The 12,497-nt window shown below is 45.0% G+C and overlaps 1 protein-coding gene across 2 annotated transcripts in view; it reads right to left on the bottom strand.

Annotated features, from left to right (window-relative positions):
* The window catches only part of ECEL1 (endothelin converting enzyme like 1), a 107,151-nt gene that overhangs the window by 26,053 nt on the left and 68,601 nt on the right, over positions 1-12,497 (bottom strand). For both annotated transcript variants that reach the window (XM_070754168.1, XM_070754170.1), the window contains exons 3-5: positions 2,653-2,721; positions 1,492-1,602; positions 391-483 (exon numbers count right to left, since the gene is read on the bottom strand). In XM_070754168.1, coding sequence (XP_070610269.1) covers positions 391-483; positions 1,492-1,602; positions 2,653-2,721 — 273 coding nt within the window. The remainder of the gene's footprint in view (positions 1-390; positions 484-1,491; positions 1,603-2,652; positions 2,722-12,497) is intronic.

Below are 12,497 nucleotides of genomic sequence, written 5' to 3'. Positions count from 1 at the left end.
TGCATACCCTTGCAAAATTTTGCCTCTGCACATGTGCAGAAGCAAAAAAAATCGCCAAAATCTCTCTCTTGTGTGCATACCCTTGCAAAATTTTGCCTCTGCACATGTGCAGAAGCAAAAAATCGCCAAAATCTCTCTCACATGCATCTCCTTGCAAAATTTTGCTTCTGGTGTATGTGCAGAAGCAAAATCTCGCTGGATGCACATGGGCGTCAGAGACCCAAAGATGCGCATGCAGTTCCAGTTTTGCTACCAGTGTGGTGTCCTCATCTGTAGCGGTAGGAATCCGATACTGGTCTAAGCCCACTGCTGCCCAATGTTCCTCCTGCTTTTGGGCCCATCCTGCCCCCTCTGTGCTCCCTGGCGCCACATCCCGGCCTCCGAACTTACGTTGGGTGCGATGCGCTGCAGTTCTCCCAGGGTGACTTTATTGTACATGGAGTTGATATCTCTCCGCAGGTCGTCGTACTCGGAGATCGTGATCTGTCAGATGGGTGAAAATAATAATAATAATAATAATAATAATAATAATAATAATAACAACAACAACAACAACAACAACAGCAACAACAACAGCAACAACAACAGCAACAACAGAAGAGTTGGAAGGGACCTGGAGGTCTTCTAGTCCAACCCCCTGCTTAGGCAGGAAAACCTATACTACTTCAGACAAATGGTTATCCAACATCTGCTTAAAAACTTCCAGTGTTAGGGCATTCACAGTTTCTGGAGGCAAGCTGTTCCACCGATCAACCATTCTGACTGTCAGGAAATTTCTCCTTAGTTATAAGTTGCTTCTCTTCTTGTTTGGTTTCCACCCATTGCTTCTTGTTCTACCCTCAGGTGCTTTGGAGAATAGCTTGACTCCTTCTTCTTTGTGGCAACCCCTGAGATACTGGAATGCTGCTCTCATGTCTCCCCTAATTCTTCTTTTCATTAAACCAGCCATATATTTTATTTCATATATTTTAGCCTCCAGTCCCCTAATCATCTTTGTCGCTCTTCTCTGCACTTTTTCTAGAGTCCCAACATCCTTTTTGCATAGTGGCGACCAAACCTGAATGCCGTATTCCAAGTGTGGCCTCACCAAGGCCTTATAAAGTGGTATTAACCCTTCACATGATCTTGATTCTCTCCCTCTCTTGATGCAGCCTAGAACTGTGTTGGCTTTTTTGGCTGCTGCTGCACCCGGCTGGCTCCTATTTAAATGGTTGCCCACTAGGACTCCAAGATCCCTCTCACAGTTACTACTGTTGAGCAATGTACCACATATGCATTTGGTTTTTCTTGCCTAAATGTAGAACTTTAATTATATATATTTCTTAATTACATATATTTCTAGTTTCCTCCCTTTGAACCCAAAGCCTTGTCCGGCTGTATCAAAAGGCTCTCCTGGAAGGAGATCCGGACAATGATGGCTGCCCTTTCTGTGGTCCATTTCTTGGGCCCAGCTTTGGACAAAGACCCCAAAGGACAAGATGATGCACTCACATTAGCCAGCCTCTGCTCCAGCTGCAGAATCTCCTTGGCTTTCTGTTCCACGTGTTCCGCACCCAGCAGGTTCAAAAGGCGCTCCATGAATACCACGTACGCGGCCAGGATCTGGAAAAGACAAGATTTTGGGAAGCCCAGGAGATCCGGTCTGGGAATCACGTCCCTTGAGCGATCCCGACAGAGTAGGCAGCCATGTTTTTTATGCCATTATGGGAAGGCCCTTCTCAGGTTCCTGGGTATAGAGTTTGTTATTGTTTTCTCCATCTTAAAACATACATAAAAGGAAACATATATACAGTGGTACCTCTATCTATGAATGCCTCTACTTACGAACTTTTCTAGATAAGAACCGGGTGTTCAAGATTTCTTTTGCTTCTTCTCAAGAACCATTTTCCACTTAGAAACCCGAGCCTCCGAAACTGTAACCGGAAAAGGAGGGGAGAAGCCTCTGTGGGGCCTCTCTAGGAATCTCCTGGGAGGAAACAGGGCCAGAAAAGGTGGGGTGAAGCCTCCATGGGGCCTCTCTGGGAATCTCCTGGGAGGAAACAGGGCCGGAAAAGGTGAGGAGAAGCCTCCGTGGGGCCTCTCTGGGAATCTCCTGGGAGGAAACAGGGCCGGAAAAGGAGGGGAGAAGCCTCCGTGGGGCCTCTCTGGGAATCTCCTGGGAGGAAACAGGACCGGAAAAGGCAGGGAGAAGCCTCCGTGGGGCCTCTCTGGGAATCTCCTGGGAGGAAACAGGGCCGGAAAAGGAGGGGAGAAGCCTCCGTGGGGCCTCTCTGGGAATCTCCTGGGAGGAAACAGGGCCATAAAAGGCAGGGAGAAGCCTCCGTGTGGCCTCTCTGGGAATCTCGTGGGAGGAAACAGGGCCAGAAAAGGCGGGGAGAAGCCTCTGTGGGGCCTCTCTAGGAATCTCTTGGGAGGAAATAGGGCTGGAAAAGGTGGAGAGAAGCCTCCGTGGGGCCTCTCTAGGAATCTCCTGGGAGGAAACAGGGCTGGAAAAGGCGGAGAGAAGCCTCCATGGGGCCTCTCTAGGAATCTCTTGGGAGGAAATAGGGCTGGAAAAGGTGGAGAGAAGCCTCCGTGGGGCCTCTCTAGGAATCTCCTGGGAGGAAAGAGGTATTGATATGCTGTATATACGTGGGGATTTTTTTTCTTTACCTTTTCGCTTTCGTCATCCTGACCCAGGTAGAGTGTTCTCTCGGACAAGGTCAGCCCATCCTGGTCAATCTGTCAGGTGGAGAAAAACATGCACCAGGTATTTAGTCTGAGTAGAACAAACAACAACAACAACAGAGTTGGAAGGGACCTTGGAGGTCTTCTAGTCCAACCCTCTGCTTAGGCAGGAAACCCTACACTTGGAACAACTGCTCCAACACTTGGAAACCCAATGTTGGAGCATTCCCAACTTCTGGAGGCAAGCTGTTCCACTGGTTAATTGTTCTAACTGTCGGGAAATTTCTCCTTAGTTCTAAGTTGCTTCTCTCCTTGTTTAGTTTCCACCCATTGTTTCTTCTTCTACCCTTAGGTGCTTTGGAGAATAAAACCCCTGAGATAGTGGAAGACTGCCATCATGTCTCCCCTGGTCCTTCTTTTCTTTTCTTTTTTCCTTTCCTTTTTTTTTTATTTTACAAAAGTGACATACAAGACAAAGGAAAAAAACATACATAAAAACATATATATATACAACATTTGGGAAATGAAAGTTTCCCCACTATTTTTTTGGGGTATTTGATCAGAGAATTACACTTCTTTTACATAATATTAATTTTTGAATTCTTTTATTTGACGTGTTGCTTTGCATAAATTTTTATTTCTTTCTTTCTTTTAGCCAATCATAAAATTTTGCCCATGTTTTATAGTAATCTGATTCTTCTTTTCCCTCTAATCTTTTGGATAGCCTGTCCATCTCCGCACAGTCTAGTATTTTTTTAATTATTATGTTTTCTTCTGGTATTTTATCTGTTTTCCACTGTTGGGCATATACTATGTTGGAAGTGTAAAAAAGAAAGAGGCACGTTCTACCACCAATGGTGGACATGCACACAGGCAAAAAAGTTTTGGAATAAAATAACAAATTGGTTAAAAGAAATAGCAAATGAAGAAATCGAAAAAAAACCCAGAATTATATCTATTGGGTATTTTAAATAAAAAAATAGAAAAAGAAGTAAGATACCTGGCCCTTCTTTTCATTAAACTAGCCATGCACAGTTCCCGCAACCGTTCTTCATATGTTTTAGCCTCCAGTCTCCTGATCATCTTTGTTGCTCTTCTCTGCACTCTTTCTAGAGCAGTGTTGCCCAACCTTGGCCACTTGAAGATACCTGGACTTCAACTCCCAGAATTCCCCAGCCAGCAAATGCTGGCTGGGGAATTCTGGGAGTTGAAGTCCAAATATCTTCAAGTGGCCAAGGTTGAGAAACACTGTTCTAGAGTCTTTTCCATAAATACATGCCACGCCCAAATGATGCTGCGTGGAATTACCAAAAGGCCCCCGTGTGATTCGAGATGTTTGAAACTCATCTTTCATCCCCGCCCCATCCTCTACGTGGCCTCGGGGGCATAAATATTTTATCGAGTTAAAAAGAAAATCAGCCCCCAACTCGTATCGGTGAAATTTCAATAGTTCCCCAATGGGTTGGGCTTGTCTCTTTTAAATTGCTTTCTGTGATTTGCAGCCCGTGTCTTTCCCCCTAGCAGTCAACCTCGTTTTGAATATTGTTTATGATTTGGGGCAAATTGGATGGGCCTTCTACACATCTTGTAAATCCGCATCGTTATTAAAGATGTAGCAAAGTATCCGATCAGGGAGTCGATTTTTGTGGCCTCCCTTTGATTTCCGCAGGACACAGATCAACCATCCAAGAGGCCTCAACGACTCTCTTTTAAAAAGGATGCAAATGACCAGCCCTCTGCAAGGAATATATCGTATTTTTCAGAGTATAAGATGCACCTCAGTTTTTGGAGAGGAAAATAGGGAAAAGAATCTGTCTACCAGGTATTCATCTGGCTACCGTCCTTAGTTTGGTCAGCTTCAGGACATTATTTTATCCCCTGGTTGTTCTGTCGAGCTCTCTGGTAGACTCCTCCCAAAAATGCACAGATACAATTTCAGACACACACACACGTTTGAAAATTCAAAACAATGTTCTTTATACCGAAAATGCAAGTAAACGAAGCCCTCTTTTTGTATAGGAAAGAGCACTCGTCTCCAAACAAACTGGTAATTTGTACAAGTCCCTTATCAGTTCTGAGATACTTAGCTTGCAGCTGTGAGGTAATTCACAATCCTTCTTCTTTCACAAAGTGAAACACACTTTGCTTTGGTTTAGTTTCCAAGCGGGGGAAAATCAGCACACAAAAGGTCAAAGTCAGCAAAGCAGTCACGAAACACAACGATCAGATAATCCTCCACAATGGCCAAACCCACAGGCTGCTCTTTATAGCAGCCTCACTAATTACCACAGCCCCACCCAACCACAGGTGGCCAAATTTTCTTTGATAATAATCTCTCAGTTGTTGCTGCCTATGCATCGCTCTCCGCATGCGTGGCTGTATCATTAACTCTTGTTCCGAATCCAAGGAGGAGCTAGATAATTGATCTCCTTCTGAGCTGTCTGCCCCACTCTCCTCCTCCCTGTCACTCATGTCTTCTTGGTCAGAGGAGCCTTCATCAGCAGATTCCACCGGAAGCAAAACAGGCCTGCGGCATGTGGATGTCTCTCCCACATCCACAGTCCTTGGGGCAGGAGCTGGGCCAGAGCGAACCACAACGCTGGTTAGGGCTTTAAAAAAAACCTTATACAGAGAGAGTAACAATGAAAGAGCTTGCAAGCCAGTAAGAGCTGGGAACATTGTTAGTACATGGTTAGGGCAGGAAAGAAACATTCAGAGCAAGTAGAGCAATGAAAAAAAAACCCTGCAAAGACTTAGGGCTTGAAAAACATTCTTTGCAGAGAGTAACACTGAAAGAGCTTGCAAGCTGTGGTAAGAGCTGGGAACATCGTTAGCACCTGGTTAGGGCTGGAAAGGAAGTTATTCAGAGCAAGTTAGAGTAACGAAAAAAAAGCCTGCACAGTCTCAGGGCTTGGAAAACATTCTTTGCAGAGAGAATTAATGAAAGAGCCTGCAAGGTAAGAGCTGGGAAGATTGTGAGCAGCTAGTTAGGGCTGGAAATAAAGCTTACATTCAGAATATAAGAGGCTCCCAAATTATTTATTAATTTAATTTATTTATTTATACTCAGAAAAATATGGCAACAACCTGGATTGGGGAAGTGATTCACTTAACAACCGCGGCATGAAAGCTGGTAAAACGGAGCCAGGAGTCGCCTAACACCATCTTGTTAGCCAGGGAAATTTGGTCATAAGGCCGAGGACGAGCTGGAATTCCACACTCGATTGCGGTTGTAAGTCGAGGACCACCAGTAAGTAGCATCGCTGCCCACCTGCAGGAAAGCCGACTGATGCAAAATGATGGTGAATTTCCTTCTTTATTTTATTTATTTATTTATTTATTAGATTTGTATGCCGCCCCTCTCCGTAGACTCGGGGCGGCTCACAACAATAACAAGAACAATGTAAGAACAAATCTAATAATTTAAAAAACACTAAAACCCCCATTATTAAAAGCAAACACACACACAAACATTCCATGTATAAACTGTATAGGCTCGGGGGAGATGTGTCAGTTCCCCCATGCCTGACGGCAGAGATGGGTCTTAAGAACTTTACAAAAGGCAAGGAGCGGGGGGCAGTTCTAATCTCCGGGGGGAGCTGGTTCCAGAGGGTTGGGGCCGCCACAGAGAAGGCTCTTCTCCTGGGTCCCGCCAACCGACATTTTTTAGTTGACGGGACCCGGAGAAGGCCAACTCTGTGGGACCCAACCGGTCACTGGGATTCGTGCAGCAGAAGGCGGTCCCGGAGGTATTCTGGTCCGATGCCATGAAGGGCTTTATAGGTCATAACCAACACTTTGAATTGTGCCTGGAAATTGATCGGCAACCAATGCAGACTGCGGAGTGTTGGTGTGACATGGGCATATCTTGGAAAGCCCATGATTGCTCTCGCAGCTGCATTCTGCACAATCTGAAGTTTCCAAACACTTTTCAAAGGTAGCCCCATGTAGAGAGCGTTACAGTAGTCGAGCCTCGAGGTGATGAGGGCATGAGTGACTGTGAGCAGTGAGTCCCGGTCCAGATAGGGCCGCAACTGGTGCACCAGGCGAACCTGGGCAAACGCCCCCCTCGCCACAGCTGAAAGATGGTTCTCTAATGTGAGCTGTGGATCGAGGAGGACGCCCAAGTTGCGGACCCTCTCTGAGGGGGTCAATAATTCCCCCCCCAGGGTAATGGACGGACAGATGGAATTGTCCTTGGGAGGCAAGACCCACAGCCACTCTGTCTTATCTGTCCACCCGACCCCAGATTCCACTCGCCCGTTCCGTCCTATCTCTGTGAATTTATTGCGTTATCGGCTTTCTTCTTGCTTCCTTGTCTCATCCAGGATTTTTTTTTCATTTCCTGTCCTCTGGCAGCTCACAGAGCTGTGGCTGATGGAACGGAGACGGGAGGTCGAAGGCTGGGAGACACACACGGTGGTTTATTGCTTTGCGATGCCAAAATGACGGGGCGGAGATGAAGACAACCACTGCTCTGGAATGGGGTGCCGGCATTTTAGAATAGGATAGGATAGAATGGAATAGAATTAGAGTAGCATAGAAATATTGGAATGATAAAAAAAATATGCTTGACTGTGCAGAATACGATACACTAACACAAAAATTGAAAAACGATAAAAAATCACAAGATATGGACACATGGAAAAACTTTTATAATTGGGTTAATAACCCAAAAAAAAATATAGATGTACGTAAGGTTGAAATAAAAAAGGAAAGAAAATACAATAACAATTCAAATATAGATAAATATTGCAATGAAGAATAGAATGGAATGGAATGGAATGGAATGGAATGGAGTGGAGTGGAGTGGAGTGGAGGTGAATGGAATGGGACAGATAGGAACAGAACAGAAAAGAAATATTGCAATAAAGAACAGAATAGAATAGAAATATTGGAATGAAGAACAGAATAAAATAGAATAGAACGGAACGGAAAAGAAAACAAATATTAGACTAAAGAATAAAACAGAACAGAAATATTGGAATGAAGAATAGAATAGAATAGAATAAAATGGAATGGAACGGAAAGGAAAAGAAAAGAAAAGAAAAGAAATATTGCATTGAAGAACAGAATAGAATAGAATAGAATAGAATAGTAATATTGGAATGAAGAATAGAATAAAATAGAACGGAACGGAAAAGAAAAGAAAAGAAATATTCTATTCTATTCTATTCTTTTCAGTTCCATTCCATTCCATAGGTGTACCTGTATCTTGTCCCTCTATCCTCCCCCTCCCTTCTCGCCCTTGATGGCAGGACGTCTGTGAGGCGCCAAGCCCAACCTGGCGGGCTTGAAAGTAGCATTTGTTTGAGTGACATAATGGCGCGGTGCTTGTCGTTCGGCGACAAGTGCAAATAAATCTAAGCCGTGAGCACAAAGCCAAACAATCATCGGACGACCCCAAACTCCCCCCCCCCCACCAACCCAACCAAATTATCCTCTGCGGAAAAGAGCAGAATTAATCTTTCTCTGCCTGGTGACATTTTTGCAGCCGCCAGCTTGTTCAAATCAGTGTGAATGGCGCCGCCGACACCGCAACTATTTGATGCTTTGTTCTCTCCATCTCGGTCCTGAAGTTTCTATTTGTCACACTGGGTGTTGCGTCTAGGAGTCCTCTCTTCTAAACATCGACAGTTCTTCCCGTTTTGTGCGAGCAAAATCTGTCGTAAGTAGTAAGTGATTAGGAAAAAGGGTGGTAGGATTCTCTGGGAGATTGATTGATTGATTGATTGATTCATTCATTCATTCATTCATTCATTCATTGTTAGAGTTGAAAGAGACCATGAAGGCCATCGAGTTCAACCCCCTGCCCAAGCAGGAATCCTATAGTACACCAGTCAAGTGGCAGTTCAATCTTCTCTTAAAAATGTCCAGCATGTTGGAGTTTACAACGTCCGCTGGTAGGTTGTTCCATTGGTTGATCGCTCTGACCGTCAGGAAGTTCTTCCTTATCTCCATGTTGAATCTCTCCTTGGTCAGCTTCCTGCCGATTGCTATCATGTTCGCTCTGACCCTCTTTTTCTCTAGGCTATCCATGCCCAGTTCCCTCAGTCTCTCTTCGTAAGTCTTGGTTTCCAGTCCCTTAATCATCTTGGTTGCTCTTTTCTGCACCTTCTCCAGAGTTTCAATGTCTCTTTTGAAGTGTGGTGACCAGAAATGAACACAGTACTCCAGGTGTGGTCTGACCAGGGCGTAGTAGAGTGGTATTAAGACTTCCCTGGTCTTGGAGTGTATTCCCCTGTTGATGCAGCTTAGGATTGTGTTGGCTTTTTTAGCTGCTGCTGCACTTTGTTGGCTCAGGTTTAGTTGATTGTCCACCAAGACTCCGAGGTCTCTTTTGCAGTCGCTACTGCTAAGAGGGGTTTCTCCCAGGTTGTATGTGTGTCCAGGGTTTTTTCTGCCTAGGTGAAGGACTTTGCTTTTGTCGATGTTAACATAGAAACATAGAAACATAGAAACATAGAAACATAGAAACATAGAAACATAGAAACATAGAAACATAGAAACATAGAAACATAGAAACATAGAAACATAGAAACATAGAAACATAGAAACATAGAAACATAGAAACATAGAAACATAGAAACATAGAAACATAGAAACATAGAAACATAGAAACATAGAAACATAGAAACAAACATAGAAACAAACATAGAAACATAGAAACATAGAAACATAGAAACACAGAAACACAGAAACACAGAAACACAGAAACACAGAAACACAGAAACATAGAAACATAGAAACATAGAAACATAGAAACAAACATAGAAACATAGAAACAAACATAGAAACATAGAAACAAACATAGAAACATACATAGAAACATAGAAACATAGAAACATAGAAACATAGAAGATTGACGGCAGAAAAAGACCTCATGGTCCATCCAGTCTGCCCTTATACTATTTCCTGTATTTTATCTTACAATGGATATATGTTTATCCCAGGCATGTTTAAATTCAGTTACTGTGGATTTACCAACCACGTCTGCTGGAAGTTTGTTCCAAGCATCTACTACTCTTTCAGTGAAACATCATTTTGTTGGTGTGGGCCCACTGTGTTAGTCTGTCTAGGTCTATTAGCAGTAGCAGTGGGTTGCGTTCACGGGGCAATGGAAGCTGCATACGCAGTGTAACTTTTGCTACCGGTATGCCGTCCTCAACCATGCCGATAGCAAACCGCTACTGAACCCACCCCAGGCAAGTTGTTCCATGGTGGGTTGGCCAAGGCCAGTCATGATAGCCAAGGTGCATCCTGGGCCCAGATGGATGGTCTCTGCGGTGCCCCTGCAGAATGCAGCGGAGGGGAATCCCCTGACATCTTCCAAGCATTGGAAGATTAAGAGGAGACAAGCGCCAGTGATTGAAAGTACATTTGATGGGCTAAAAGATTGATCTCTCCCCAGGAAGGCTGCGGCTGCAGCTGCTGTCACCATTAGCTGATTGCCTCTGGGCAGGGAGGGGGGCTTCCTTTGTGCAGCCCCTCGTAACCGGGAAGTGGCTTCCAAGGGTGGCTGTCTTGCTGCAAAGTCATTCAAAATGATTGGCGCCAGAATCCAGGAAGAGCCTAATACCTAATCAAAATATTTAAATAGCTTAAAGGGTTAAATAAGGTTCAGGAGGGAAGTGTTTTTAATAGGAAAGTGAACCCAAGACAAAGGGGCCACAATCTGAGGTTAGTTGGGGGAAAGATGAGAAGTAACGTGAGAAAATATTATTTGACTGAAAGAGTAGTAGATGCTTGGAACAAACTTCCAGCAGACATGGTAGATAAATCCACAGTAACTGAATTTAAACATGCCTGGGATAAATATATATCCATCCTAAGATAAAATACAGGAAATAGTATAAGGGCAGACTAGATGGACCATGAGGTCTTTTTCTGCCGTCAATCTTCTATGTTCCTATGAAACACGAACCTACTGGGCCCAACAGAAGTTGGGAAACAGGCTGTTTCTTGCAGAGGGCCTCCAGGGGGCAGGGAAATCTGTTTTCCCCCTCCCCAGGCATTGAATTATGGGTGTGGGCACTCGTGCATGTGCGATAGCGCGCGCCCACGCTCTTTCGGCACCCGAGGGGAAAAAGGTTTGCCATCACTGCTCTATTCTGTTCTGTTCTGTTCTATTCTATTCTATTCTTTGTTGTAACCCCGATGTTGTCCGTATGTAACAGATAGTTTTAGGGGTGACTTGATCGAAGTGTATAAAATCATGCATGGGATAGAAAAGGTGGATAGAGAAAAATTCTTTTCTCTATCACACAATACCAGGATGAGGGGGCCCTCCCTAAAGCTCATAGGTGAGAAAGTGAGGACAAATCAAGGGAAATATTTCTTCACCCAGAGGGTCCTTGGTTGATGGAATTCCCTTCCAGAAGAGGTTGTGACAGCTGTCAGCCTTGATAGCGTCAAGGCAGGATTAGACAGATTCAGGGATGCCACGTGTATCATAGGTGGTTATTGAAACGGGTGTCCATGTGCCTCCTCTATGTTGGTTGAGGCAGGCAGGATTCCCTTGAGTACCATTTGTTGGGGGGTCAAGGGAAAGGGAGAGTCTTGCCTTCTCTTTCTGCTCAAGATCCCCATGGACAATTGGTGGGCCACTGGGTGACACAGAATGCTGGACCCGATGGGCTTTGGCCTGATTCAGCAGGGCTCTTCTTAGATTAGATTAGATTTATTGGATTTATATGCCGCCCCTCTCCGCAGACTCGGGGCGGCTCACAACAATGGCAAAAACAGTACATAGTGACAAATCCAATGCCCACCAATCCAATTACAATTTTAAGTTAAGAAATTCATAAAACAACCCCAATATATATAAAGAACAAGCACACAATCAATGAAACACCAATACAACATGGGCAAGGGGGAGATGTTTCAGTTCCCCCATGTCTGACGCCAGAGGTGGGTTTTAAGGAGTTTACGAAAAGCAAGAAGGGTGGAGGCAATCCTAATCTCAGGGGGGAGCTGGTTCCAGAGGGTCGGAGCCACCACAGAGAAGGCTCTTCCCCTGGGTCCCGCCAGACGACATTGTTTAGTCGACGGGACCCGAAGAAGGCCGAATCTGTGGGACCTAACCGGTCGCTGGGATTCGTGCGGCAGAAGGCGGTCCCGGAGATATTCTGGTCCGGTGCCATGAAGGGCTTTATAGGTCATAACCAACACTTTGAATTGTGACCGGAAACTGATCGGCAACCAATGCAGACTGCGGAGTGTTGGAGTGTTAGGTTCTTATGGTTTCATTCATGCAGCCATGGCAAAAACAGTGTATGCCCAGCGCAAGGTCAAAAAAATTGGGAACTCGACTGACATCACCAGGTGGGAAATGTGCTCGCGAAGACGGCAGGGAGGGCGGGAGGAAGATGGCTCAGATCGGGTTCAAAAAATGCAAAACCGCGACAGGCGGTGGTAGATCCTCGGCATTATTCAAGGAAGGCTTGATTAAACTGCGAAGCAGCCGGCAGCTGCGGAGCAATCAGATGGGAAGAGGACAAAGGCCGCAGATAAGCTGCAAGAGGAACATTGCGCAAGCACACTGCACCTCCCAAGCCAGCCAGGGCATAAAAAGCCACAGGTGCCCGATTGGGGGGGCGGGCGGAGGGGGGGGGGGCTGATGGGAGTCAGCGCGTCCTCATTTATTTGAAATGCGAAATTCAATTATCCGAACAAGGCGAGGCGCCCACGTTCGGCCCTGCTGAATTACATAAAAATGATCGGTGCTTACTGTGTTTTAAGGAATTAATGAGTCGTGAATGGTAGAAGAGGCGAAGAAGCAATGCGCACTGTTTACTTATTTTTTAAAAAAAACGGTCTTTCTTTCGCTG

Source organism: Erythrolamprus reginae, chromosome 5 (genome assembly GCF_031021105.1).
Source record: "Erythrolamprus reginae isolate rEryReg1 chromosome 5, rEryReg1.hap1, whole genome shotgun sequence".
Classification (NCBI taxonomy): Eukaryota; Metazoa; Chordata; class Lepidosauria; order Squamata; family Dipsadidae; genus Erythrolamprus; species Erythrolamprus reginae.
The sequence above is the reverse complement of the archived record's forward strand: the minus strand, read 5'-3'. Positions and strand labels throughout refer to the sequence as shown.